The following is a 26,348-nucleotide window of genomic DNA, read 5'->3' as shown; positions in this document are numbered from 1 at the left end:
CCTTGCTTGCACTACTCACAGCAGTCTTCAAGTTGTTCCATACTGAATCTGCAGTGTCAGTGGGATTTATTCCTAATGATTGTAGTTTGTGAAGAATAGCCTCACTGAAGCTACATAGAGCTCTATCATCAACTTTCATTTCCCGTACCTTTGTTGTGGTTTTGAGTTTTAGTCGCATTCTCATGATGACGAGGATATGGTCTGAACCACATTCAGCACCAGGGTAACTTCTGCTGTTTAAAACAGATGACTTCCAACGACTTCTGATCAAGTTAAAATCAATTTGATTTCGTACCCTGTCTCCAGGGAACTGATAAAGAGGTTGAATTATTTTTATGGGAATACTTATATCTCAAAAACTGAAGATGTTACAGATGTGGAAATAGGTATTTGGAATCTCGTTTTAAAATAAAGAAGCTTTATTTTTTTTTAATTTATTTTTTGACTTGATCTTTCTCACATGTACAGCTCTATGTCACATGGTCATCTTAGCCCCAAAGGGCAATACCACAGACGTGGTTTACAAAGAGTTTCTGGGGTAAATGAAAATTTTTCTGTGAGTTTTTATACTTTATGATTTTCATATAATGTCTTAGTACAGTACCGAAGAACAATTAACAAATTACAAAATCCACGTGAGCGAAGCTGCACGTAAATGCTAGTAAAGTATAAATGAGATGGCTGAAAATGATGAAAATGCATGCCCAATGTAATATCATTCAAGCCTTCATTATTATTCTATGTTTACATATTGCTTTACGTCGCACCGACATAGATAGGTCTTATGATGACAATGGGATGGCACAGAGCTCTAGGAATTGGAAGTGGCCGTGGATTTAATTAAGGTACATCGCCAGCATTTGCCTGGTGTGAAAATGGGAAATCAAAGGAAACCATCTTCAAGGCTGCTGACATTGGAGTTCGAACCCGCTATCTCCCAAGTGCAAGTTCACAGCTGTGCGCCCCTAACCGCACAGCCGACTTGCTCGGTCCTTCATTAATCCTCGTAGCCTCAAGTGCCAACTACACCAGCTTCTTTCCTCTGCTGTACATTGTGCAGTACTGAAGGCCTGATAGTTCATAGCTGTTGTAAACAGCAGAATTTCATTATTGACGGAGACTTTGTGGTATTACTAAGAAGATGCTTTGCTGCCCTCACTAATAATGCAGTGAAGGCACACTTCATTTGTTGGAAAAGTGCTATGTGTCAACATGACGTGCAGTGGTTGTATGGCGGTATTGACTGGAAAGTCCAATATGTGCAGCTTTGTTCACATAGTTGATTAGAGGATCATTCCTAACGTTATTGTACACAGTGGTTTTTATTTTTCCCTTTTATAGGAAACCATTGAGTATTCGCATATTGTATTGTAAGAGACAGTTTCTAACAAATTTCTGCTGCATTTGCATTTTCAGCCAAAATGTCACATAGCACTTTGTCAAGGCACAGAGACAATATATCGAAAATAATCAACCCATATTGGTGCGAAACAAGAATAATCCAAAGAACTCTGAATTGTAATCTCAACAATACAGATTCCTGAAATGAGTAAGATATATAGATGAGAGTGCAAAATACTCTTCCAATAATTCAATTGATGCTTTCACAGCTCAGAAAAACAATCACAGTATTATTTGGGGTTCATGCTGTGCGGATAGGAGCCATGACTGCTCATAACTGTTCTCTTAGAATAAACTGAAAGGAAAATGAATTCTAACACTCTTCCAGTTTGTTCATGTGTCGGATATGAGAGTATTATTTATTTCTTGAATATTAATGTTTAAGTAATGTGATCCTTTTTAATTTTAATAGCTTTTGTAAACTTTCCAGATCAGAATATGCTTACATCTTTCCCAAAAATACTTGTTAGTATAGTTGTTAGTATTAGAATGATTAAAAATTAACCTATACTTAGTCCTATTAAGAGTAGGCTAATATAATGCAAGTAAAATGATGGAAATATTTTTCCTAAGACAGAATTGAGCATAGAACTATTCAGATGTAAGTGTCTGACTTGATATTCTTTCACATGTTGGTGGTTATATAACCCAAGATCTTCCAAGAAAGCAAACCCACTAGATTTATAGTCATTTGAAGCATGCCATTACCTTTCTGTCAGCTTCATCTCACACCGAGGACTCTATTCCAAGTTCTGCACAGTATTGATTAAGCATTCACCAAATATCCTGCTGTTTCTCTTGTGAACAATACCTGTTACCTGTATATACACCACTACCACCACCACCACTTTCTTCTTCCTTTCCTCCCCCTGTGGGTGGGGGCAGTAGAAGAACACTCACGGTATCCCCTGCCTGTCATAAGAGGCAACTAAAAGGGGCCTCAGGGGCTCTCAACTTGGGAGCATAGGTTGGCAACCATGGGGCCCTTAGCTGTCTTGGTATTCCTTTCACTTGAGCCAGACTCCTCACTTTCATCTGTCCCATCCGACCGCCGTTCATCAGCTCTTGTTCTATTCCGACCCTGATGCTATTAGAGCATTTGAGGGCTAGGGAGTCTTTCATTTTCATGCAACCCATATCCATAAAAAGCGCGTTTAATGACTGCAATGTTGGCAAAATCCAGAAGAATTTATTTATTACTGGCTCTCCTATGTGTCCCCTTCTACAGATGATAATCCCATTTTTCTGCACCCTAAAACAACAATCTCCATTGTCACATTCAATTTGCCTTTTTCCATGATTATCTTGAGAGTTAATTGTCTCTCTCTAACTACCGCCACCATCACCACCATCACCAGTGGAGGTTGAACTAGGCATTTTCATCACTAGTGAAGGATAATTAATCAAAAAAAATGTAGAAAACTGCAACTTTTCTTAGAGTAAGGTGTTTTACATCCTAAAGTGGCAAACTTTGTCTTGACCTTGGATTTTGGATAGGCTTGTTGACATTTTCCTTGCTACCTTGTATCAGAAAATGATATAAGTACTGCCCATGGCTTCATTCTGCCCATTTAGTGCCACTATTCAAGGTGAAGGAAGTGTCAGGCAAAATATATTTACTGACCTTTTAAGATATTTGACTTGAAGATCAAGAGAGAATTCTTCCTTGAATTCAAAACTAAGGAGTTGGGTGAACAATTTAAAAAACAAGTGCTACATAATAGAAGAGTTGGACAGTATTCAGCAGCATTTGTGATGAAGAGGTAAGATTACTTTTCTTTATATTTACCTACATAAAGCTATCTAAATATAAATAACAATCTTATTTCAAATCATCTTTGTAAAATTAATTAATTGTGCTAATAAAACTGTTAGTTGTATCGTTATTAGTATTGATGCTTATATATATTAGCAGACCTTGTGAATTTTCCTACATATAGCTGATTTCTAGGTTGCAAGGCTACTGAAAATTAGCATCAAAAACATGCCAGGTAGTAATTCACTTACAAAATAAATAAAAGCAATGTTGTATTATTAGGTCCCATTGTTAATATTCTCCGAAATTATTAGCCTACTTACTGACAGATTAAATAAGTGGTTTGGCTTATGTTACTTGCAGTTGTTATCATTGGCTTTCAGGGAAGTGAAAAGAGCAAATAGTAAGAAAAAAAAATCAGTGAGAAGATGGAAACTGCAAAAGCATATGGTATGCCAAAGCAAATAAATTATATGCTTTAATTTATATGAAATTTTAATTGTATCAGTTTTCTTTAGAAAAAAAGATTTGACATTTTATTTTTGTACATTTAAAAAAATACAAGATAAAAATAGCTATTGTCCGCCTCTGTTGTGTAGTGGCTAGTGTAATTGGCTGCTACTCCTGGAGGCCCAGCTTCAATTCGTGGCTCTGCCACGAAATTTGAAAAGTGGTTCGAGGGCTGGAACGGGGTCCACTCAGCCTTGGGAGCTAAACTGAGTAAAGGGAGGTTTGATTCCTTCCTTCCAATCTTCCCATCCTCTGACAAGGCCCCTGTTCAGCATAGCAGGTGAGGCTCCCTTGGCAAGGTACTGGTCATCCTCCCCAGTTGTATCCCCAGACCCAAAGTCTCACGCTCCAGGACACTGCCCTTGAAGTGGTAGAGGTGGGATCCCTCGCTCTAAGTCCGAGGGAAAAACCAACCCTGGAGGGTAAACAGATTAAGAAAGAACAATAGCTATTGGTAACAATGAATTGAAATCACAGATGATATTCTAACATTTGAGCAGGTGAATTTCAAAACTCTCCTTATCCACCATAACTCATTTGTGGGAAAGTGTAAAGAACTCCCACCATGCATAATAATTAGCAGTTCTTAAGAAAAATGTTCATTCCTGATATTGATTACATTTAGTGTTAAGTAGAAAACCTAGGTTGGAAAATATCTGTCATGGGATTCTTCCTTTTCTTACATAAAATAGTTTTGTTAAGAATATTTTTGAAGAAAAATATTTAATTGGAAGAGTTCTTAAACTTTACTTCTACATGCCTACTGAATAAATAATATAACAAAATAGAAAAATACTACTGAGTGTCTAGGTGTTAACAAAATACAGGATAGTTTGCCTTATACAAATCTTAAACAACTAGTTCTTGTACTACATCAACATTGTCAATAGTCAAATCCTCAATTTCTTCTGAAACTTCACATTTTTCTTCATCATCTATCATGGCTTTGTAGTAGACAAGATCATCACAATCTCTACAGTTGCCTCCAAAATTATTTATTTTTTATTTATCGTATGGCAAGTATACAAAAGAAAAAGAAAATTTACACTATATACAAGGACAAGAATGTTGGTAGCGTTCACATTTACAAATCAATGTCAAGTTGCTGTAGCCATTATAAGAAGGGGGGTGTAGCACTGATGACACCTTGGGCTGGTCCACCATACTTCCTCAGAGGGCACTCCTAAATAATGTGCTGCACTGACTGGAAAGGGGCTCCACAGTCACAGGTAGGGAAATCTTGAAGTCCCCACTTATGTAGCATGGCATTATATCTAGCATGGCCTGTTTTTAAACGGTTGAGTTTAAACCATTGGTGTCTCTTCAGGTGAAATCCTGGGAGTCCAGTTGTGAGGTCGTGGATGCCTTGGTGTTTTACACATGCAGAGCTCCAGCTCTGATGCCATTTTTCCTGGATATTGAAGCCAGTTATGTCATGCCATATTGGGTTCCTTGATTTAAGACGAGAAGGAGGTAGGTCAGTAAGGACCTCATGGATTAGGAGATTCTGTGGATGATCAGGATGGTGTAACATTTTCCACTCGCGTATAGTTGCTTCCTGTCGTCTCACGTCTGGAGGTTGTATGTTACTGATAGTATGTAGCCACGGGATCGGGGTGGATTTTAGTGCGCTGTTATCGTTCTCATACATTCGTTCAAATGGACATCGATCTTCCTAGTATGAGCGCTACATTGCCACACCGGGTCACAATATTCAGCCACTGGATAAACCAGTAGTGTGGATGCATCAGCTCCCCATGTCGTACCAGCTAGTTTCTTCATGATGTTGTTTCTTGACTTAAGTTTCTGACTTGTATTTTCCAGGTGTTTTTTGTATGTTAAAGAACGGTCTAAGGTGATGCCAAGATACTTGGGGTTGAAATTACGTTTAATTCTTTGTTGGCAGAACACAACGTTGAGCGATGTGTAGATAACCTCCTCATGGAGTACCCTGAGCAACGGACTGCTTTTGCAGGACGGCTGATAGTCTACACAAGTAGGTGACCAAACTAGATCCTGGATCTCTCACGGTCAATCAAAGTTACATCAGAAGATGAAACCAAAAAAGCCTCCAAAATGTTTTGTAAGAAGATAAGCAACATCCATTTTGACATGTTTAATTGGAACTTTGTTGTCTGGTTGAACCAGTGTTATATTGTTTAGACTCTTGTTTCTCCTCAAAAATTGATCTTGGAACTCCATTGTCACATCTGTAGTGGACTTCACCTCACACCTCACACTTCACACCAAAACATGTCCATTTGTTTTTTTCATTTAATACAGCCTTTCACAAAAAGATTTAAAGTGCCACTGTCCTGCATTTTTGATTACTCCTTCGCCAGTCATAGAGAAGCAAGTTTGAACCTAGCTTCTTCGTTTTCCCAAACTCTTGAAAAATTGATTTTTAGTGTATTTGTCAGGAATATGTATTATCCCTTCGTGCCTAATTACTTTCTCTATTCTCTTAAACACACTGTTAGGAGGAAGGAATGACCTACAATAGGATATATGAATTCAACCCCCTATGACCAGGTTCTTGGTATTTATATTTTATAATGGTTATGTTATGGTTGACACTTTCCAAAAAAATAATTAAGGCAATGGACATGTGTCTGATGTTACACTGGTACTGTGATTCTTGGACATGGAACAGTATGGGTCTGGAAATTAATAGGAAATATGGACATAGAACAAAATGGTTCTGTTGATTTTCTCACAAGATTTGATAAAATACTGTATAAATGAGGACAAACAGATTAGCTTCTCACAATATGATGTTCACAGCTTTTCTTTTCTTTCTTAACCCATTTACCCTCCAGGGTTGGCTTTTCCCTCGGACTCAGCGAGGGATCCCAACTCTACCGCCTCGAGGGTAGTGTCCTGGCGCGGGAGACTTTAGGTCGGGGGATACAACTGAGGAGGAGAAACAGTACCTCACCCAGGCGGCCTCAAATGCTATGCTGAACAGGGGCCTTGCTGAGGGATGGGAATATTGGAAGGGATAGACAAGGAAGAGGGAAGGAAGCGGCCGTGGCCTTAAGTTAGGTACCATCCCGACACTTGTCTGGAGGAGAAGTGGGAAACCACGGAAAATCACTTCGAGGATGGCTGAGGAGGAGATTGAAACACCCCCCCCCCCCTTTACTCAGTTGACCTCCCGAGGCCGAGTGGACCCTGTTCCAGCCCTTGTACCACTTCTCAAATTTTGTGGCGGAGCCAGGAATCGAACCCGGACCTCCAGGGGTGGCAGCTAATCACACTAACCACTACACCACATGTTCACAGCTGATAGTGAAAATGGCAGGAAGCCTCAAACAATATACAAAAAATAACAAAATGAAATTTTCCTTTTACATTTCTCAAAAGAAGCATCCAATCCACAAAATCTAAGGTAATTTAACAAAACAGTATTCTTTTGGATAAGGCTGGTTCTGAACAACAGTGTTGTCTGATCAAGAGTAATGTTGGAATAATGAAAGCTTTGAAAATATATACATTTCAGGTGGAAAAGGAAATTACTGTTGAAAAACTGGCTTGGATAATGATAGTTTTAAAATGAACATGCATACTTCACAAGCCATTTGTATTGGATAAAAGTTTTGAAATATATTATGGTCATTTATAGCTGTAGGAAGTGCATCTCAATCATATTAGACAGCTAATTAATTTACATTTTGGAAAAGGAGAGTTTTGAAATTCACCTACTCATTTATAAAATTATTTTATTTGTTTTATTCAGTTTTATATTTCTATTTTATACACATAGGCTATTTACTACATTTTCAATACAATATTTTTCAGATGGAATGCAGCAAAGAAATAGAGGAAAAATATAAGTTCATTGAAATAAGCAAGCAGAAAAGCATAAAATATATTAATGTAAGAAATGAGGGGAAATTTTCCAGAGAAGACAAGTTTTCTCAGCAGTTGACAGTGAGTAATTCCAATCAACTTGTGCTGAAGAACAGTAGACAAGTGTTCATAATATGCCTTAAGCCATTTCATAATGCTAGCCTACTTTAGAAACAATCTAACAAATAAGTACACCTTGTTAAATCTTATATGAGGCAAGTAATAGTCAAAGGTAGGCCTATTAATTAATAACCATGATTTCTTATAATTATAATTTTTTATTGACTACAAATGTTAGGAGTAGATAACCACTCATTCTGATTGATTAGCTCAATTGTTGATATCACAAATTTAAGACACTAAATCAACAAATTTTCTCATGATTTAGCTTTCTCTAATACTAGAATCTGAAAACAATTTGCTGAAGGATCGGAGAGAGAGAGAGAGGGAGAGTTTGGATCATCAGTCCATAGACTGGTTTGATGAAGCCTTCCATGCCACCCTATCCTGTGCTCACCTTTTAATTTCTACGTAACTGTTACATCCTACATCTACTCTAATCTGTTTGTCATATTCATACCTTGATCCACCCCTGCCATTTTTACTGCCTACTGCCTACACTTCCTTCATAAACTATCTAAATAAGTCCTGGGTGTCTTAAGATGAGTCCTATCATTCTATCTCTTCTTGTTCTTCTTCTTCTTGTTTTATGACTGCATTGGATCACTTTAGTCAGACCATTGTTCAAGTCTCTTTGAAGGGATTGTTCGGGCTTTGTGGTTCTCCCAAAACTCCTTCAGACACTCCGATCTCTGTGTCCTTTCCTTGATTGAAAATGTGCACGTTGTTGATTTGGTTCATGTAACGGTAAAACGGAAGTTTGTATTCTTGAGTTTTGTATTAAATTTTATCTTATTTGTGGTGTCTTCTGTTGTAAGGCCTATTTACTTTAGATTCTGTCTTACTCCTCTGATCCATTTACATCCTGTTGTGGTATTTTTTTGTGTTGTACTAGTTGTTTCAGAAGTCTCGAATCCTGCATCCTCATGATATATCCAAAGAATCCCAGTCTCCTCTTATGCATATTATCTGTAATGGGTTCTAGCTCTTTGTACATGACTTTGTTAGGTATTATCCGCCACTGTCCATCTTTCTGGTATTTTTTGTTGATGCTGGTTCTTGCTGTCCTCCTTTCAATTTTCTGAAGTCTGTTAGAGATCTCTTCTTCAGGTCAAATTTCGCCAAATCATTCTCTTCTCACTGATTCAATTCAGTATCTTCATTTGTGATTCAATCAACCAATCTCAGCTTCGGCATTCTTCTGTAAGAAGCGTGGGTTGGCGACCATGGAGCTCTTAGCTGAGTCTCAGCAATGGTTCCACTTACTTGTACCAGGTTCCTCAATTTCATCTATCCTATCCGACCTACCTTGGTCAACTCTTGTTCTTTTCTGAGCCCAATACTATTAGAGCATTCGAGGGCTAGGGAGTCCTTCATTTTGACACCCTTCGTGCCCCTTGTCTTTCTTTGGCTGATATCTTCATTTCTCAGTGTCGGATTCCTTCCATTTTTTCTCTCTGGTGTTATATAGAGGATGGTTGCCTAGTTGTACTTCCTCTTAAAACAATAATCACCACCACCACCACTTTCTGAGCTACTTATCAGCCATGTTTCACTCCACACAATGCCATGCTCCAGATGAAAGTCTTCAAAAATCTCTTTCCAGTTACTCAGTGGCGTATGCTGGGATCAAGACGTGGGCTAACACTTGACTTAGGTTACCCCTTTTCTATAGTTGGTTTAGTGAACATGAAGCCTTCAACATTTTGAGCTGGAGCCAATAGCCAACGAAGAAGCCTGTTGTGTTGTGAAGGCAGCTTCACGAGCTACTGCCCTGGCCTCTGCTACTGTCATTACTCAACACCTGATAAATGGAGATGGAATCCTAAGGTTTAGCAAATTAAAGTCCGGCTTTGTGGCTAAATAGACAGAGTGCTTACCTTTGGTCCGATGGCCCCAGTTCAATTTTCAGAATCAACCCCTCACACTATTAGTTCCCCTGGCTTGTGGACTGGGTATTTATGATGTCTTCGCCATTCCTCCTTAGGTCACCACCAAGCCTATACAGATGTTATTGTTATTGTTGTTGTTATTATTATTATTATTATTATTATTATTATTATTATTATTATTATTTTTTATTGTTATGGAGTTACCTGTGGAATGCAGAGGTGAAAGAAGGTGTGGGCTGGAATGGGTCTATCCAGAATATGAAAACAAAACTTAAAATTTAACCGAAGATTATATTCTCAATAGACAACAAGATTTAACACATTTTCACTAGGTGAAATAACAATGAAAAATCAGGTACAAGGTATACTTTTTACAAGTGAAAGCACAAGTTCAGGGATCTTAACGAGTTCTGGGTTTCGAGCCCCAATTTACAATTCTTGAGCTACTAGCCCAGGTTACCCAGGCATACATTCGTTCAAAGGGCAGAAAACCCCTTTATTCAAAGAGCACTTACTCCCCACTTTTAACCTCAAGCCTCCCAGAGGCACTTTCCAAACACAAGAAAGAGCTGACCCGCTCTCAAATTTCTGAGCCTATCAAAGGCAACAACAAACATTACTATCAACAGCCCTCAAGGCACCCAACCTTCTGGGACTTCGTTGAAAAAGAATAGGTTAAGTAAATGGCCCAAAATGCAAAACAGAATGGAGGCGTGTACTAGCACTCCTAAATGAAACCTTTTTAAAATCTAAAAGGCACTAGGCCAAAGAAACAGTGGCTAATCCCAAACTATGGAGGTGACTCGTATGAGAAAACTTTAAGACATTACAGAAGGGAAGAAACAGTTACAAAACGTAGTCACCTCAAACCAAAAATAAAGGGGAGCTAAGAGGTTAAAGCACTCTCTATCCCCGTTTTACAGTTAAAGATATGTGAAGTTTTACAAAAGCGATGGCAAATTACATGTTTCAAGATAGGTTACATAGTAAAGGTTTCGGACCTTCCCTGCGGTTTAGACTGCTGAGCTAGCGAGAAATAAAGATGTTAAGTGGCCATTACCTTGTTGAAGAGCTGCTGCCGGATGAAAGCGGCGCTTCCCGCCTCCTGCTACGCTTCCATACACTAGGCTAGATGTTGTTCGAGTCGCCGAGAGACAAAAATCAGCAGTTTTTATACTCTCGGGGAAGATTCGAGACCTTTCATGAATAATTAAGACACACCCACAGTCGTTTATTGGCTGGCTAAAAGTTACACATCAAAATTGAAGAAGAAAGACACGATTAGTCAAAAATTAATTACAGAAATAATTGATTGGCTAACTTCAAAACTGGCGGAAAGAAAAGACTTATATTGTCAACCCACAAATGAAAGAACGAAATTTAGTAAAGAACAAACTTATGAATGCAAAATTTCTTCAAATAAAGTTCTTCCACTTTGCACCAGGGTGCATGGTCATAGTTCTTTGTAGAGACATCTATCAGAGAATGTCCACACTTCTTGATCAATAGAAAACAAAACAAGTTGAACTCCACATAGTACTGACAACTTCGTAATCACAAAATTTATGGTAGTGATATCTTCTGAGAAACTTATGAGTTGATACAGTTGTTAAAGTTCAGAGTTTCTCCTGTAGAGGAGTACTTTAAGGTGGAAATTCAAATGTGTGGCGTAGAGGTGTACCGCTCGGTACTATTATTATTATTATTATTATTATTATTATTATTATTATTATTATTATTATTATTATTATTATTATTATTATTACCATGTTTTGGTGGATCAGCAGAGGTGAAAGAAGGTGCGGGCTGGAATGGGTCAACTACAAGTCCGAAAGATGAATTTAAAATTTAAATAAAGGTTATATTTTCAACTGATAACAAGATTTAACAATTTTCACTAGGTGAAATAACAAAGAAAAATCAGGTACAATGCAACTTTACAAACGAAAGCACAAGTTAAGAGGTTTTTACAATTCTGGGCTACGAGCCCCAAAGTTTAACAATTTCTGAGCTCTCAGCTCACAACCACAAATCACCAAAGGGCAGAAAACCCCTAATTACACGGAGCATTTGCTCCCACCTCGTAATGTCAAGCCTCGTAGAGGCACCTTTCAAAATACCAGAAAGAGCTGACCCGCTCTCAATCGTCCAAGCCTATTAAAGGCAATAACAGCTAATTACACTTAACTGCCATCAAGGCACAACTTATAATGGAATAGGGGTTCCTCATACCCAATCTACTGGGCCTACGCAGGAAGGAAAACAAAAACAGGTTAAATTAATGGCCCAAAATACAAGATTGAATGGAGGCGAGTAATTGCACTCTTACATGAAAGCTTGTTAAAACCTAAGTGGCGCTAAGCCAATACACAGGGGCTATTCCCACACTATATAGGTGACTTGTATAAGAAAATTTTAGCACATTAGGAAAGATTAGAAAATCAGTTACGAAAACATAGTCACCTCAAGTCGAAATGAAGGGGAGCTTGAGAGGGTAAAGCACTCTCTATCCCCTATTCCTTCACTTCGCACCAGGGTGCCTAATCATAGTTTTTGGTAGAGACATCTGTGAGAGAACGTCCACACTTCTTGATAATTAGTAAACAAAAATAATTTGAAAGTAACACAGTGACATCTTCAGATAAACGGTTGAATTAATTCAGTTTTAAAGTTCAGAGTTTCAGGTGTAGAGGAGTAATTTAAGGCGGAAAATTCAAATGTGCGGCGTATAGGTGAACCAACCGGTACAATTATTATTATTATTATTATTATTATTATTATTATTATTATTATTATTATTATTATTATTATTATTATTATTATTATTATTATTATTATTATTATTATTATTATTATTATTATTATTATTATTATTATTATTATTATTATTATTATTATTATTATTATTATTATTATTATTATTATTATTATTATTATTATTATTATTATAAATAAACATGTTGAATTTTACAGTACCCATCATTCACTGGTTTATTAGCTTCCTCAGGAGATCAGTGGTGGTGTCCCACCCACGATCACGGGTTTGATTCCAACCAACAAACGAGAACACTAAGCCTGAAAGAATGCATTTCATTTTAGCGGATCTACCTATAAAAAGAAAACTACTGTATATTACTCCTATAACAGGAGCCCTGCAGTGTCTTCCTACAAGGATGTAGAAGTAAACGGGAGTGAAATACTGGCACTCTGTTATCTATATTATTATGCCAGACATATGGAGGTGAGGAAGTATATACGATGAGTAACGCATGGTTGACAGTTAGCAGTGGTGATCTGGTGGAACGAAGCCTAGCACAGCTATCACCCCGGTCCCAGCACCTATCGGACATACGTCAGCAAGCTGCGTGAATTGGGTCTAGGGGAGAGGGACGAGAGTCTGGGCTGCGATAGCAGTCTCCGATGCTTAGCTCTCAGAAATGTGTGCGATGTTTTTTCTCAGTGCTTTTAAGTTTTGTAAATGGAACAATGTGTCAGATGCTTACACTATAATGTGCTTTAGACTTCCATCATTCTCAATTGAGGTTTGGGCTTCACCGATAGCCTTGGTAGCCTTCAGTATACGCCACTGCAGTTACTACACCAATGTTCGAAGTGAGCCAAGTTCTTTTCTTAAGAAAGGCCTTCCTTGCTTGTGCCAGTCTGCATTTTATGTCCTCCTTACTTCTGCCATCATTAGTTATTTTACTGCCCAAGTAACAATATTCATCTACTTCCTTTAAGGCTTTGAATATTTCCTGCATCACCTGACTTCATTCAACTGCACTCCATTACTTTTGTTTTGGATTTATTTATTTTTAATTTTGTACTCCATCTTCAATACTCTGTCCATACCATACAGCAATTTCACTAGATCATCTGCAGACTCGGATAAAATAACAATATCATTAGCAAATCTCAGAGTTTTGATTTTCCCTCCTTGGATTGTGATGCCTTTATCAAATTCCTCTTTGATTGGCTTTAGCGCCTGTTCTAAGTTAACATTGAAAAGGAGGGTGGCCAAACTGCAGGCTTGTCTCACTCCTTTCTGTATTGCTGCTCTTTTTAATTTAGAAGGATCATTATAAAGTGTTAAAATATGAAACTATTTAGAAAACAGTGGGAGAATGGAAATATAGACTGTTTGTGTTCAAACAATTTTCATGTCTCTCTTGAATAAATAATTAAATGATAATAATAATGTTATTTACTTAACATCCCACTAACTACTCTTTTACGGTTTTCGGAGACGTCGAGGTGCCGGAATTTAGTCCTGCAGGAGTTCTTTTACGTGCCAGTAAATCTACCGACACAAGGCTGACGTATTTGAATACCTTCAAATACCACCAGACTGAGCCAGGATCGAACCTGCCACGTTGGGGTCAGAAGGCCAGCGCCTCAACCGTCTGAGCCACTCAGCCCGGCAATAAATAATTAAAAAGTAATGGGGTGATGAAGAGGGCCTCACTCCCCAGCTCTGTATTTTTTCAAATCTCCCAAAAGAATCATGACAAATTTATGCCTATGTAACTTAGCAATAACACTAGATAGATTATTTTGGTGTGGGAAGCTAAAAATAAATGTTATACTCCAAGAGAGAATCACATGATTTAGACCAATGAACAGTGTTGTGATCTGTAATGAGTACAGCTGATGAGCAGCAATTTAGGATGTCACACAATAGCCTGACTTACTATAAACAACATTATTAGTTAAGATGTCAAAATTCTGAGAAGCTAGATCATATCAGCAATATTCTAGTCAACAGTTTGAATAAGAAAAGACATGAAACATTAGAGATGAGAAAATGGGAGGTGAACATTGTTCAGAATAATTTCAAAACCTTATAGTCTCTGTATTTTTCAGTAAAGGTAAGAATGTGTAAAGTGAAGTAATATTCTAGTTAATCTATAAACAAACACGTAACTTTTAAAGATCTGTCAGTCCTCAGAGACGAATTTCAAAACACTTCAGGATGTCTTCTAGTAACATTATTTTGTGTGAATCCAAGTGTGAGAGTGCTTTGCTGCTGAGAACTGCAGGAACTTGAGAGAGAAAGTACTATGGATGGAAGTTTGTAAAGTACAAGGTGACAAAACATATAAGTTTTCTGGGACTGCTAATCTTGTGATCATTAGTTACAGGATCTTGATCTTAAGTTTTATGCAGAATGACATGAATGTGACCTTTCATTTTTAAAACCCACATTCAAGATTTAAACTATGGCCATCTTATTGAAAAACTAGTGATGATATCACTTAACCATCATAGCTCCAAAATCTCAGTTTACAACTCCATATTTTTATATTTTATCATGACACTGAGATGTTTCAGTGACACTTCATTATGGGTACACAGAAGATGGAATTCATGGAGTTGGATTTAGTATAAATTAGTAGTATGAATGAGGTGCCTTTAAATTAAATCAGAAAGTTTGTTTTACATATCCTGCCACTGAAGAAATCAAAACTGGTAAGCTAACTTAACCTTTGTTATTTCAATATGTAAGTGTGTGAATATTCAATATATAAGCTGTTCTGTTTCTAAGAAAACAGATTCAATTTTGGCCCAGACCAGTGGCATTTGAGAATGTTTAAACATGGCAATGCTGTGCCACTGGCTTTCAAAATGTTATGGAACTCCTTGTAGACAGAATTCATGCATCCCAGTGTCTCCTCAAATCTATAGTAAGTAAGTAAGTAAGTAAGTAAGTAAGTAAGTACCTTCATGATGAAGTTAGGACTCAAGGCCTTTTCTTACACTTAATCACAACATTTAAAATAATTAACAGAAATAATTTTTTTAAATACAACAAATCTTTTTTTAAATAATATAGTATTAATAACAAATATGGAGATAGTAATAAAATAAACAATTATAGAATGTACAACATGACAATATAAATTAACATGATAATAATAATTATAAAACTAACAATAGTATTAATAATAAAAAGGAAACAGTAAAAATCTATAGCTAGCAAATACATTTCTAATTTTTATGAAAATATGCTCATTCACGCACTCATTCAAACTTCACTCATCATACAAGTCAGCTAGAAGTAATCAGCAAGTGATTTCGGCAATCCATCTTAAATCTCCTATGAGAACGCAAATCCCTAATGGTAGCAGGGAGGGTATTCCACAGTCTAGCGGCAATAGAATAAGTATGAGTTGGATAGCATTCCGAAAACTAAGATTCGTCCTGACCAACAAGGTTGTTCCAATTAAACTAAAGACTAAGGTTTATAATACGTACGTGCTGCCAGTTACTACTTATGGTCTGGAAACAATGACTCTTACTAAGGCAAGTGCTCGCAAGCTTCAGCAAACACAACAAGCCATGGAGCGACAGATGCTAGGGATCAGCCTTAGGGATAAGATCCATTCAGAGGACAACAGGAGAAGAACGAATGTAACAGACATCCTGGAGAGAGTAGCAAGACCAAAATGGCAATGGGTAGGACACATAGCTCAACAAGACTACAACAGGTGGACCTCTAGGATTGTTCACTGGAGACCCTGGGAACACAAGAGAAGCATTGGAAGACCCCAGAAGAGATGGCTCGATGACATAGAGCTGTTGGCTGGAACACAATGGCTCCAAGAGTCTCAAGACCAAAGATGATGGAAGCACATGGAAGAGGCCTGCATCCAGCAGTAGACTGAAATAGGCTAGAAAAGAAAAAGAAAGAAGAAGCGGCAATAACTACAAAGGAAGGTTTGTAAGCCCTGAGAGATATGGTTAAAGAGGAGCCAGATCGTGTATCGTGGTTATGATAGCAATTGAAAGATTATTAAGATTACTACTACTAAGGGGGTTTATTTGTAAGTCATGGCGACTATCTTTTTCTTCCAAACAATCAGGGGCATAACGTTAGGGCCTGGAGGGTCTGCAATGCAGGCAAGCCCGGGCCTTTAAGGGGCCCCACAGACTCCTCGCGCAAAAAGAGAAATTATATATATCTAGCCTAGTGTCACTCAGCACGGAAATGATCAGGTCGATTTTGTAGAATCAGTCGACATAGTTTGTTTTTACAATTTGTACTATGCAGAGCAATTGACACTTGATTGAATAGCAGCAGTTTATTGTGTTGAGTGTAACATGCCACAGCCGTAAACAAATGCTTGCCCTTACTGTCTCTCACTACACTGCAACACACTCCTCATAAATGACCTGCACCAAATTATTGAAAAATAATTACAGCAATGAAAACTGATACCAAAATATCATATTTCAGCTACAAAATGTTACTTTCTTGCTGTGTAGTGCACCTGAGATGGTATTGCCCAAAAATTTTGTAGAACATGTAACGCTTGTCACACATTTATTTGACAACAATGTGTAATGCCAATAAGAAATTTGTGTAGCACCACTCATAGGCAATGCAAACCCATGGTGTTCCTCACATAGTGGTACTAATCATAGAGACCCATACAATTCGGTGGTGTTCCTCATACAGTGGATACTAATCACAGGCAACGCACACTCACGGTGCGGCTCATATAGTAGTGCTAATCACAGGCAATGCCCAGACCTGTGGTTTTTCTCACATAATGGTACTAATGGGTTGGCAACTACGGGGCCCTTACCTAAATCATAGTACTGCTTTCACTTTGTTGTGCCAGACTCTTCACTTTCATCTATCCTATCCGACCTACCTTGGTTAACTCTTATTCTTTTCCAACCCCGACTAGACGGGGTCTTTCATTTTCATTTGTACTTCCTCTTAAAACAATAACCACCACCACCACCACCACCACCACCACCACCACCACCACCACCACATATTATGCTGTTCTTGATAGAGTCCAGATGCCTTTAGTTTATGTCTATCTCTTTTCCTCCTTCTTGAAAGTCTTAGCCTTCATCATCCACTTTGGTGTCCTTCTCTCTTTCATCCTCTTAACAGGTCCAAACCTTCTCATTTAGTTTCCTCCATCCTGTTAAAAAACTTTTCCACCTTGATTTTTTCCTGACACCTGCTACGTATTTCACCATCAAAGAGTTTACACATGTCAGTGGAAACTTGTTCGAGTCAATTGCTGCATAAAAATCTGACAAAAATGAAGTCAACATCATGGCCGAGTCGGATGAAGATAGAATATTACATTTCTTAGAGGAAAGTGTGTCAGTGATGATGTGTCTTATGAAAGACATTTGAGTTATGTTAGCAGTAGGAATTCTGAAGAATGACAGTACATAACATTATTGAAGAAAATGAAGAAGGGGATGCAGGTGGGCATGTGCATAACCTCGAAGACTGGAAGTGGACACAAACAAACAATGTACCAAATAATATGCGGTGTAATATAGATGGAGAACTGAATGTTGTAGTAGCAAAAAGATTAGGCAAGAATGCAGGGAAGGATGAAGTGCAAGGTGAGTTTTTAACTGACGAATTTTGGGAACATGTCAAGAATGAAACTAACACTAATGCAACATATTTCTCCACATAACTTAAAGTAACCCTACAAAAAAGAAAACGTATGATGAGGAGAACTGGTTTACTGTCATAAAAGATGAACTAAAGGCTCATATTGCTTTATGAAAAGTCTTCGGTTCAAGAATATTGGACCAAGAGAAGGGTTAGAGAAACATCAATTTATTTGGAAACTATGTCTCATAGACAATTCAGTATCATATCTAGATATTTGCGTTTTGCCTTTGATTTTCTAGAAACCCTGTGTGATAAGGTCTGGAAAGTCAGGCCTGTTTTCCAGCTACTGTTGGACAAGCTGCAGAAGGTGTCATGTGCCTGGCAAAAATAATGATTATGGTGAAAGTTTGATGAAGTTCAGGGGGCGCTTATCTTTTGTGCAGTTCAACCCTTCAAAAAGAGCTTATTTTGGAATAAGATTCTATAAAATTTGTTGCTCTGACACAAACTCCTGCTGGAAGTTTTGTATATATGTTGATAAATAACATTGGTATGTGGATGGGATAGGTGATGCCAGAACACTGCTGGGTAGCAAGGCAGTTGTTCTTGAACTGTGTGATGAAGTGCTGGGATCATGGAAGACTATTTATATGGACAAATAGTATAGTTATCTACTCTTTTCAGGGACTTGCTACTTGGAAATACCAATGCCATTGGAACTGTATGTCCAAACAGGAAATTCAAATTTTCATGCCACTCAATTTTGCAGCAACAACCTTAGGAAGGGGGAAATGACTTCTGCCTCAGCAATGGAATCTTGGCCACAAAAATGGGTGGATTAAAAAAAAAAATGTTCATCTTCTCTCGACAGTACATGAAAGTCCAAATTTTGTGAAAACTAGAAACAAAAGGGACAAACTTGTTCTGAAATGAAACATGGTTGTGGGGGGTGTTGATTCACATGATCAATGCCTTGCATCATACCCCCTATTGAAATGATATGCCAAAAGATACAAGAAAATATACAAGTATTTCTATGTACTTGATATGACAATGCAAAATGCTAGTGTCGCTCATCACATGCTAAACCTTGGAAAAAGAAGGACCAGCTTTTCCAGTTGCAGGGTTGATGTTGCAGAGCAAATTTTGGAGGATGTTATTCTGCCTGATACCCAACCAGAGGCTAGCCCAGTGCAGGAAGTACACCAGTGAGTTTACAAGGCAAGCATTGGAATCACTTTCCTATTGAATTAATACCAACATCAAGCAAGGCATCATCCTCTAAAAGGTGCAAGGTCTGCCACAACTGCTGTGGGAAAAATCCCAAATGAAAGAACAGGGGTGTATCCTATTATGAATATGATAAATGTAAGGTGCCATTGCATGAAGGCGAGTGTTTTAAGATCTACCACACTGTGTTTAATTATTGTTAGAATGTGAACTGTGTTTCAGTGTGGTAACTTGCTGTAGCAAAAGGTGGTGCAGTGATGTTTTCTTTATAGTCACTAGCTATACCATCAGTTTCATTGTCATATAGTGCATGAGTAATATATATCAGGTAGGAAATAAATTTTGCCCTGAAATGAAAGCAATTTTCTTATTAGATTGTTCTAAAATTTATCACATACCAATTTTTTCTGAGATTTCATGGAGCTGCTGAGTATGTGACGGTACCGACCCCATGTTCTCATTGCCACTTCTACTGTGATCAGATAAACTATAGCTGAAACTGCAAGCAGCAAGGTGCTAGGTTATAGCTGAGAATATGCTACAGAATCAATTTTGGAACACTATACCTTGCAAACTGCTTGCCAGAGGCCTCACAAAAGGTCGCAGAAGACAATAAAGGAACTCTTCCTAAGTAAAATCAGTGTCACCTATGGCCATCCAGCTACGATTGTCTGTCCATCCCTTGTCCCGTTTCTCTATGGGGTTCGGTATGAAGGGAGATGATCTTCATAGCAGGGTTTCATGACCGGGTGCCCTTTCTGACATCAACCTCATCAGAGGAGTTAATGAGATGAAATTAATGACGTTATATATGATATTATTAGGAAGGGAGAAGGTGAAACCTGGTGTTGGCACACAGGTTACTCCTGTCGAATAGCACCAGATGGTGTGCTCAAGGCTTTATGTCCCCATCCGATGGATGAATCACTATCAACAGCATCATATGCCCTCACTCCATATGAACACTGCAGAGAGGTTTGGAATTTAATCCCCGCTTTTAGCACGCAGTCTAGTGCCAGCCATCATTTCAATGGTGAAATTTCTTTTTGACAAACGGGACTCGAACCATCTAACCACGGTGTCAGACCCTGCAGACTTGACAACTTAATAATTATGGCCACCAGCCACGATTGTCCTCCGCAAACACATTTCTCAATTAACCTCTTCTTCCTGATGCCATTATGGAAAAATGGAAATTCCAGGTGAGAGGTACTCCTTTCCAAAATCAACCTACTGAGCATGTGTAAAAAAGGAAGAAACTACAGGAAGGAGGATATGAACATGCAAATGTATAAACATAATGACAGGCTAGTGTGGGCACAGGGAACAACAGAAAGGAAAAAAAAAGACAAACATGAAAACACAAAAGGACAAAGACAAATTCTACATCTTCACACTGTGCCATCTTTATGGTGTTGTAACTACAACTACGCGATACTGTCAATTGTGTACACTGGTTTATTTACAAATTATATACATATTATACACACACATTAATAATCCACCATTTTGAACAAAACACTTCTACGAAGGAGCAGAAGAGGAAGACTGCAACATTAGCATGTCAACCAACAAACAACACAAGAAAATCACAACATGAGTTCACGACTTTGACTAGCAACTCTCGTTAACAACTCAACTCCAACTCCCAAGACTGCCTCTTTATATACATTGCCTGGCCAGACTTCTAGAAAAGCATGAAACAACATGTTTTCTCGCATTTTCTCATGTCTCCAATAACCTATGTACAAATGGATTGAACATTCAATAAACCTCTAGTTACAAAGGTGTGGTGTTGCACAACATTATATCAGATTTATGCATCATACTTACAGGTAATAATAAATTATATACTATTAATTATGTGTACAGCAGACATGTCGTGACATAACCTCACATGTTTTGTTACAAAAGACAGATCATACAACACGCAAATATGCACAAATAATAAATGATACAACTACGATTTATACCAAGTAAAGTCCATACACAACTACGTGAATAATAATAATAATAATAATAATAATAATAATAATAATTGTTACGATGTTTTGTGGACTGGCAGAGGTGAAAGAAGGTGCTGGGATGAATAGGTCTCAACTTACGAAATTAAAGTTAATTTAAAATTTAACAAAGGTTATATTTTCTTTTCAAGATCAAGAAATAACAAGTATAACAGGTACTCAGTAGCATATCAACAAATTAAGAATGTACAATTGCAATTTGTTCATGGATTTGGGCTTCGAGCCCCCAGACATGCAATCCTTGAGCAATGAGCCCAACTTTACCTATGTACAAAGTTCAACAAAGGGGCAGAAAACCCCAATCATGCCAAGGAGCACTAGCTCCCAATTACCCAGTTAAGCCTGCTCGAGGCACACAGAAACCAAATTTAAGAAAGAGCAACCCGCTCTCAAAGTTCAAGCCTATTCAAAGGTCACACCAAACTCCACCTTCAAGCTGCCCTCCAGGCACACAAAAACAGGGGTAAAAATACCCAACCTACTTAGGCCTATTCAGTAAAGAAACAGGACAATTACATGGTCCCAAAATACCAACTTGAGTGGAGGCGTAACTTGCACTCCTAATACACTTTTTTAAAACCTATTTGGCACTAGGCCGCTTATGCAAGGGCTAATCCCATACTACGCAGGTGACACAATAGGAAAACTTTATTACATTACGAAGAGAAGGGAAACTGTTATGAAAACGTGGTCACCTCAAAACAATATGAGTGGGAGCTCAAGAGGGTTAGGCACTCTCTATCCCAATTTGTAGTTAGAGAGACAGAATTTATACCAAGTGTCTTTTACATTTTAAAGGAAAGTTACATGATAAAAGTTTCGAACCTGCCCTGAGGGTTAAACTGCTGAGCTAGCGAGAAAAGAAGTTATTAAAAGGCCATTACCTTATGGATGAACTGCTGCCCGAAGAAAGAGGCGCTTCCCGCCCCCTGCTACATAATCACCTAGGATAGATGTTACTGAAGTGGCCCGGAGACCAGAAAATCAGCAGTTTAAATACCCTTGTGGAACATTCGGGACCTTTCAAGAATGAGAACCCACACCCCCCTCAATTTTATTGGGTAGCATAAAGCAACATCTCCATATCGGAGAAGACATACGTTATTGGTCAAAAATTAATTAGAGAAATTCGGGATTGGCTAAATTCAAAACAAGCGGAAAGAGAAGGGTTATACTGCCAACCCAAAAAATAACTGAAAGAAATTTAACAAAGAACAAACTTATGACTACAAAATTTCTTCAAAAAAGTTCCTTCACTTCGCACTAGGGTGCACAATTGTAGTTCTTAAGTAGTGCCATCTAGAAGAGAATGTTCACACTTCTTGCTACAGGGAAAACAAAAATACATCGAAAACGACACAGTTCAGAACACTTCAAAATTTACAAGTAGGGACATCTTCTGAGAAACTTGAGACTTAACACGGTAGTTAAAGTTCAGGCTTCAAGCCTTGAAATTATGTTCAAGCCTGAACTTTAACATAATTTCAAGGCTTGAAGCCTGAACTTTAACTACCGTGTTAAGTCTCAAGTTTCTCAGAAGATGTCCCTACTTGTAAATTTTGAAGTGTTCTGAACTGTGTCGTTTTCGATGTATTTTTGTTTTCCCTGTAGCAAGAAGTGTGAACATTCTCTTCTAGATGGCACCTCTCATGAACTACAATTGTGCACTCTAGTGCGAAGTGTAGGAACCTTTTTTTTTTTTTTTTTTGAAGAAATTTAGTATTTATAAGTTTGTTCTTTATTACATTTCTTTCTGCCATTTTTTAAGTTGGCAACGTTAACCCTTTCTTTCTGCCAGTTTTGAAATTGGCCAATCATAAATTTTTGTAATTAATTTTCCACCAATCCTAGATGTCTTCTTCAGTTTTGACTTGTAATCTTTTGGCCGTCCAATAAAATGCTTGTGGGCGGGTGTTATCATTCATGAAAGGTCTCGAATGTTCTGCGAGGGTATATAAACTGCTGATTTTCGGGTCTCTGCGCCACTTCAGTAACATCTATCATTGTGTAAATTATGTAGCAGGGGGCGGGAAGCGCCTCTTTCGTCGGGAAGCAGTTCTTCAATAAGGTAATGGCCTTTTAATAACTTCTTTTCTTGCTAGCTCAGCAGTTTAACTCTCGGGGCAGGTTCGATACCTCATACCATGTAACTTTCCTCTAAAATGTAAAAGACTCTTGGTATAAATTCTATCTCTTTAAACTACAAATTGGGATAGAGAGTGCCTAACCCTCTCGAGCTCCCTTTCATATTGTTTTTGAGGTGACTACGTCTTCTCAACCATTTTTCTTTGTTTCGTAATGTAATAAGTTTTCCTATCGTGTCACCTCTTTAGTATGGGATTAGCCCTTGCATACGCGGCCTAGTGCCAAATAGGTTTTAAATAAAGTGTATTAGGAGTGCAAGGACGCCTCCTCTCAAGTTGGTATTTTGGAGGCCATGTAATTGTCCTGTTTCTTTATTGAGTAGGCCTCAGTAGGTTGGGTATTTTTACCCCTGTTTTCATGTGCTTGGAGGTCAACTTGAAGGTGGAGTTTGGTGTGGCCTTTGATAGGCTGGAACTTTTAGAGCGGGTTGCTCTTCCCAAAAAACTTGTTTCTGCATGCGTCGAGGAGGCTTTACTGTGTAATTGGGAGCAAGAGCTCCTGGGCATGATTGGGGTTTTCTGCCCCTTTGTCAAACCTGGTATCTGGCTAAAGTTGGGCTAATTGCTCAAGAATTATGTGTCTGGCTCTCGGAGTCCAAATCCTGTAACATTGTAATTGTACATGCTCGATTTGTTGCTAGGCTACTGAGTACCTGTTATATTTGTTATTTCTTGATCTTAAAAAGAAAATATAACCTTGTTAAATTTTAAATTAACTTTAATTTCGTAGATTGAGACCTATTCATCCCAGCGCCTTCTTTCACCTCTAACTACCACGGATAACTCCGTAATAATAATAATAATAATAATAATAATAATAATAATAATAATAATAATAATAATAATAATAATAATAATAATAATAATAATACCTACAAACTGAGCTTGATATTTCCACTATTTACCCATGGGTTAGAGAATTGTTTCCAAGTTATACTAGTCCATTACTCTTGCATCGATGAATGGGCTCACCACTCATCAATCATAGTTCTTTGACATCGGTATTATCTCTTCAGCATCAAGCAAGCTCTTTATTGCTTCCCACTTTAAGAGGTTATTTTTCTTTGTAAACTTCCCAAGGGCTCACAGCTTATGAGATATACTGTATATGGTAATTATAGGATCTCAGTTGAGTTTCCAATCACAATGGTAATTCACAAAGCCAACAGAGTCTAATATTTCCTGCCCTTTTCTTTTCTTACCCAAAAACAGTATTTTGCAAAGCAACTGGAGCCTTTCATTTCATGCCCTTCTTTTTTTCTTTTTTTTTTTTAGCTGATAGCCTCATTCTTTGAAGGGGTAGATTTTTTGTCTTCCTCAAAGTATAGGAATGTAACAAAATGCTGATATTCTTTGTATTTTACACCTTAAAACAAAAATCACCACTTTCCTTTACACAACTTTATTAACTAGTTCAGAAAATTCCTGTTTTTGTTTTCCTTTAAAGAAAATTCTTATAAAGTCACAAATTTAAGATATTTCTAATTTATCCAGTCAGTAAAATTTGTTTTTCAGGTGGTAGCGTTTCTGGAAGAAGATGTGTTACCAAGAAAAGACTAAAGAGTCTAACAGAAAATAAGGAATAAGGAATGCTTTTAGAAAGAATCCTAAACTCCCTAACAACAGAAAATAAACCTACTGGTATGCTGAAACGCAGAAAAAATATTTGGAATGCTAAAAGACCACTTGCAATCTTCAGCTATGTTCTGAACTATAAGGACACCATTCTTAGAAAATATGCAATTCGAAAACTGATAAGCATGAGCAAGTAATTATCAATTATCAGTATAAACAAGAGTTGCAAGTGATGTGCTGCAGTATATATAGTGAAAAATGAAATTGATGTACCATACTGAAATGTAATTATCATGAAATTAATTGTTGATAAATTATTCCAAGTGTATTACAGTCTCTTCTTTCTTCCAAAAAAGTCTTCTCTCATTTTTTTAGCTGACAGCCTCATTATTTGAAGGGGCAGATTCTTCATCTTCCTCAAAGTTATTGGGGTCCTTAAAACTAAAACTACTACTGTATGTAGAGAGGTAGTGTGTTTTATGCTGGGCTGAGTGGCTCAGACGGTTTAGGCACTGGCCATCTGACCCCAAACTGGTAGGTTCAATCCTGGCTCAGTCCGGTGGTACTTGAAGGTGCTCAAATACATCAGCCTCATGTCGGTACGTTTACTGGCATGCAAAAGAACTCCTGCAAGACAAAATTCCGGCACCTCAGCATCTTCGAAAACCAATAGAGTGGTTGGTAGGACGTAAAGCCAATAACGTTATTATTATTATTATTAGTGTGTTTTATTATCCACTCAATTTGTTGAACTACTACTTAATCACCAGTTCACTTGCATTTGAGTCATCCACTCAACACAGTTTTTACTCAGGTTCATAACATACACTAACACACACCCGACCCCTAGCACGTCAAACTCCTGTCCTCCACATGGCTTCTCACAGCACAGTGTCCTTCCAGAACAATTCACAATTAGCAAGCTTCGTTGAACTCTGCATTGATATCTAACGGACTTGCTCTTGATGAATGATTCATCACTCACTCATGACCATCTTGTACTGCTTACACTCACTTGCCATCAACGCACTCTAAACAGCCTCACTTGAGATCGACTGCAGACTAACTGAGTCTGCACTCCCACAGTTGCGCTTTTATATAGGCAAGCGGGGGATTCTAGTAATTTCTACCTCCAGGTTATTCTGGGTGCCTCTCCCATCTTTAATCAGCTTCCAGCTTCTGTCAGGAGCTTCACTGTGAGCTTCTACAATTCACTGGCATTATTGTTGCGCTTGCTTTTGGCCTTGTCCACATTGTCATCATTGTGCCGCAATTACTTCCTCAAGCTAGCATTCTTACCAACAGTCTTGAGTCAGCCTTCATTGTCACAATGCTTCCACTTTAAAGCTGTTCATCCTGAGTAGCTCCATGATTAAGGTGCAATCTGGTGTAACTGGACTATCATAAATTTTTCTTGAGGAGGCTGCTGAATCCTGTACCCCACGTCATAATTTTTCACAATTTGAT

The 26,348-nt window shown here is 37.9% G+C and overlaps 1 protein-coding gene across 1 annotated transcript in view; it reads left to right on the top strand.

Moving 5' to 3' along the window:
- Positions 1-26,348, top strand: part of LOC136874390 (uncharacterized) — a 145,025-nt gene that overhangs the window by 48,061 nt on the left and 70,616 nt on the right. The window contains exon 4 of the mRNA XM_068227783.1: positions 7,469-7,600. Coding sequence (XP_068083884.1) covers positions 7,469-7,600 — 132 coding nt within the window. The remainder of the gene's footprint in view (positions 1-7,468; positions 7,601-26,348) is intronic.

This window comes from Anabrus simplex, chromosome 5, assembly GCF_040414725.1.
Source record: "Anabrus simplex isolate iqAnaSimp1 chromosome 5, ASM4041472v1, whole genome shotgun sequence".
NCBI lineage: Eukaryota > Metazoa > Arthropoda > Insecta > Orthoptera > Tettigoniidae > Anabrus > Anabrus simplex.
The sequence above is the reverse complement of the archived record's forward strand: the minus strand, read 5'-3'. Positions and strand labels throughout refer to the sequence as shown.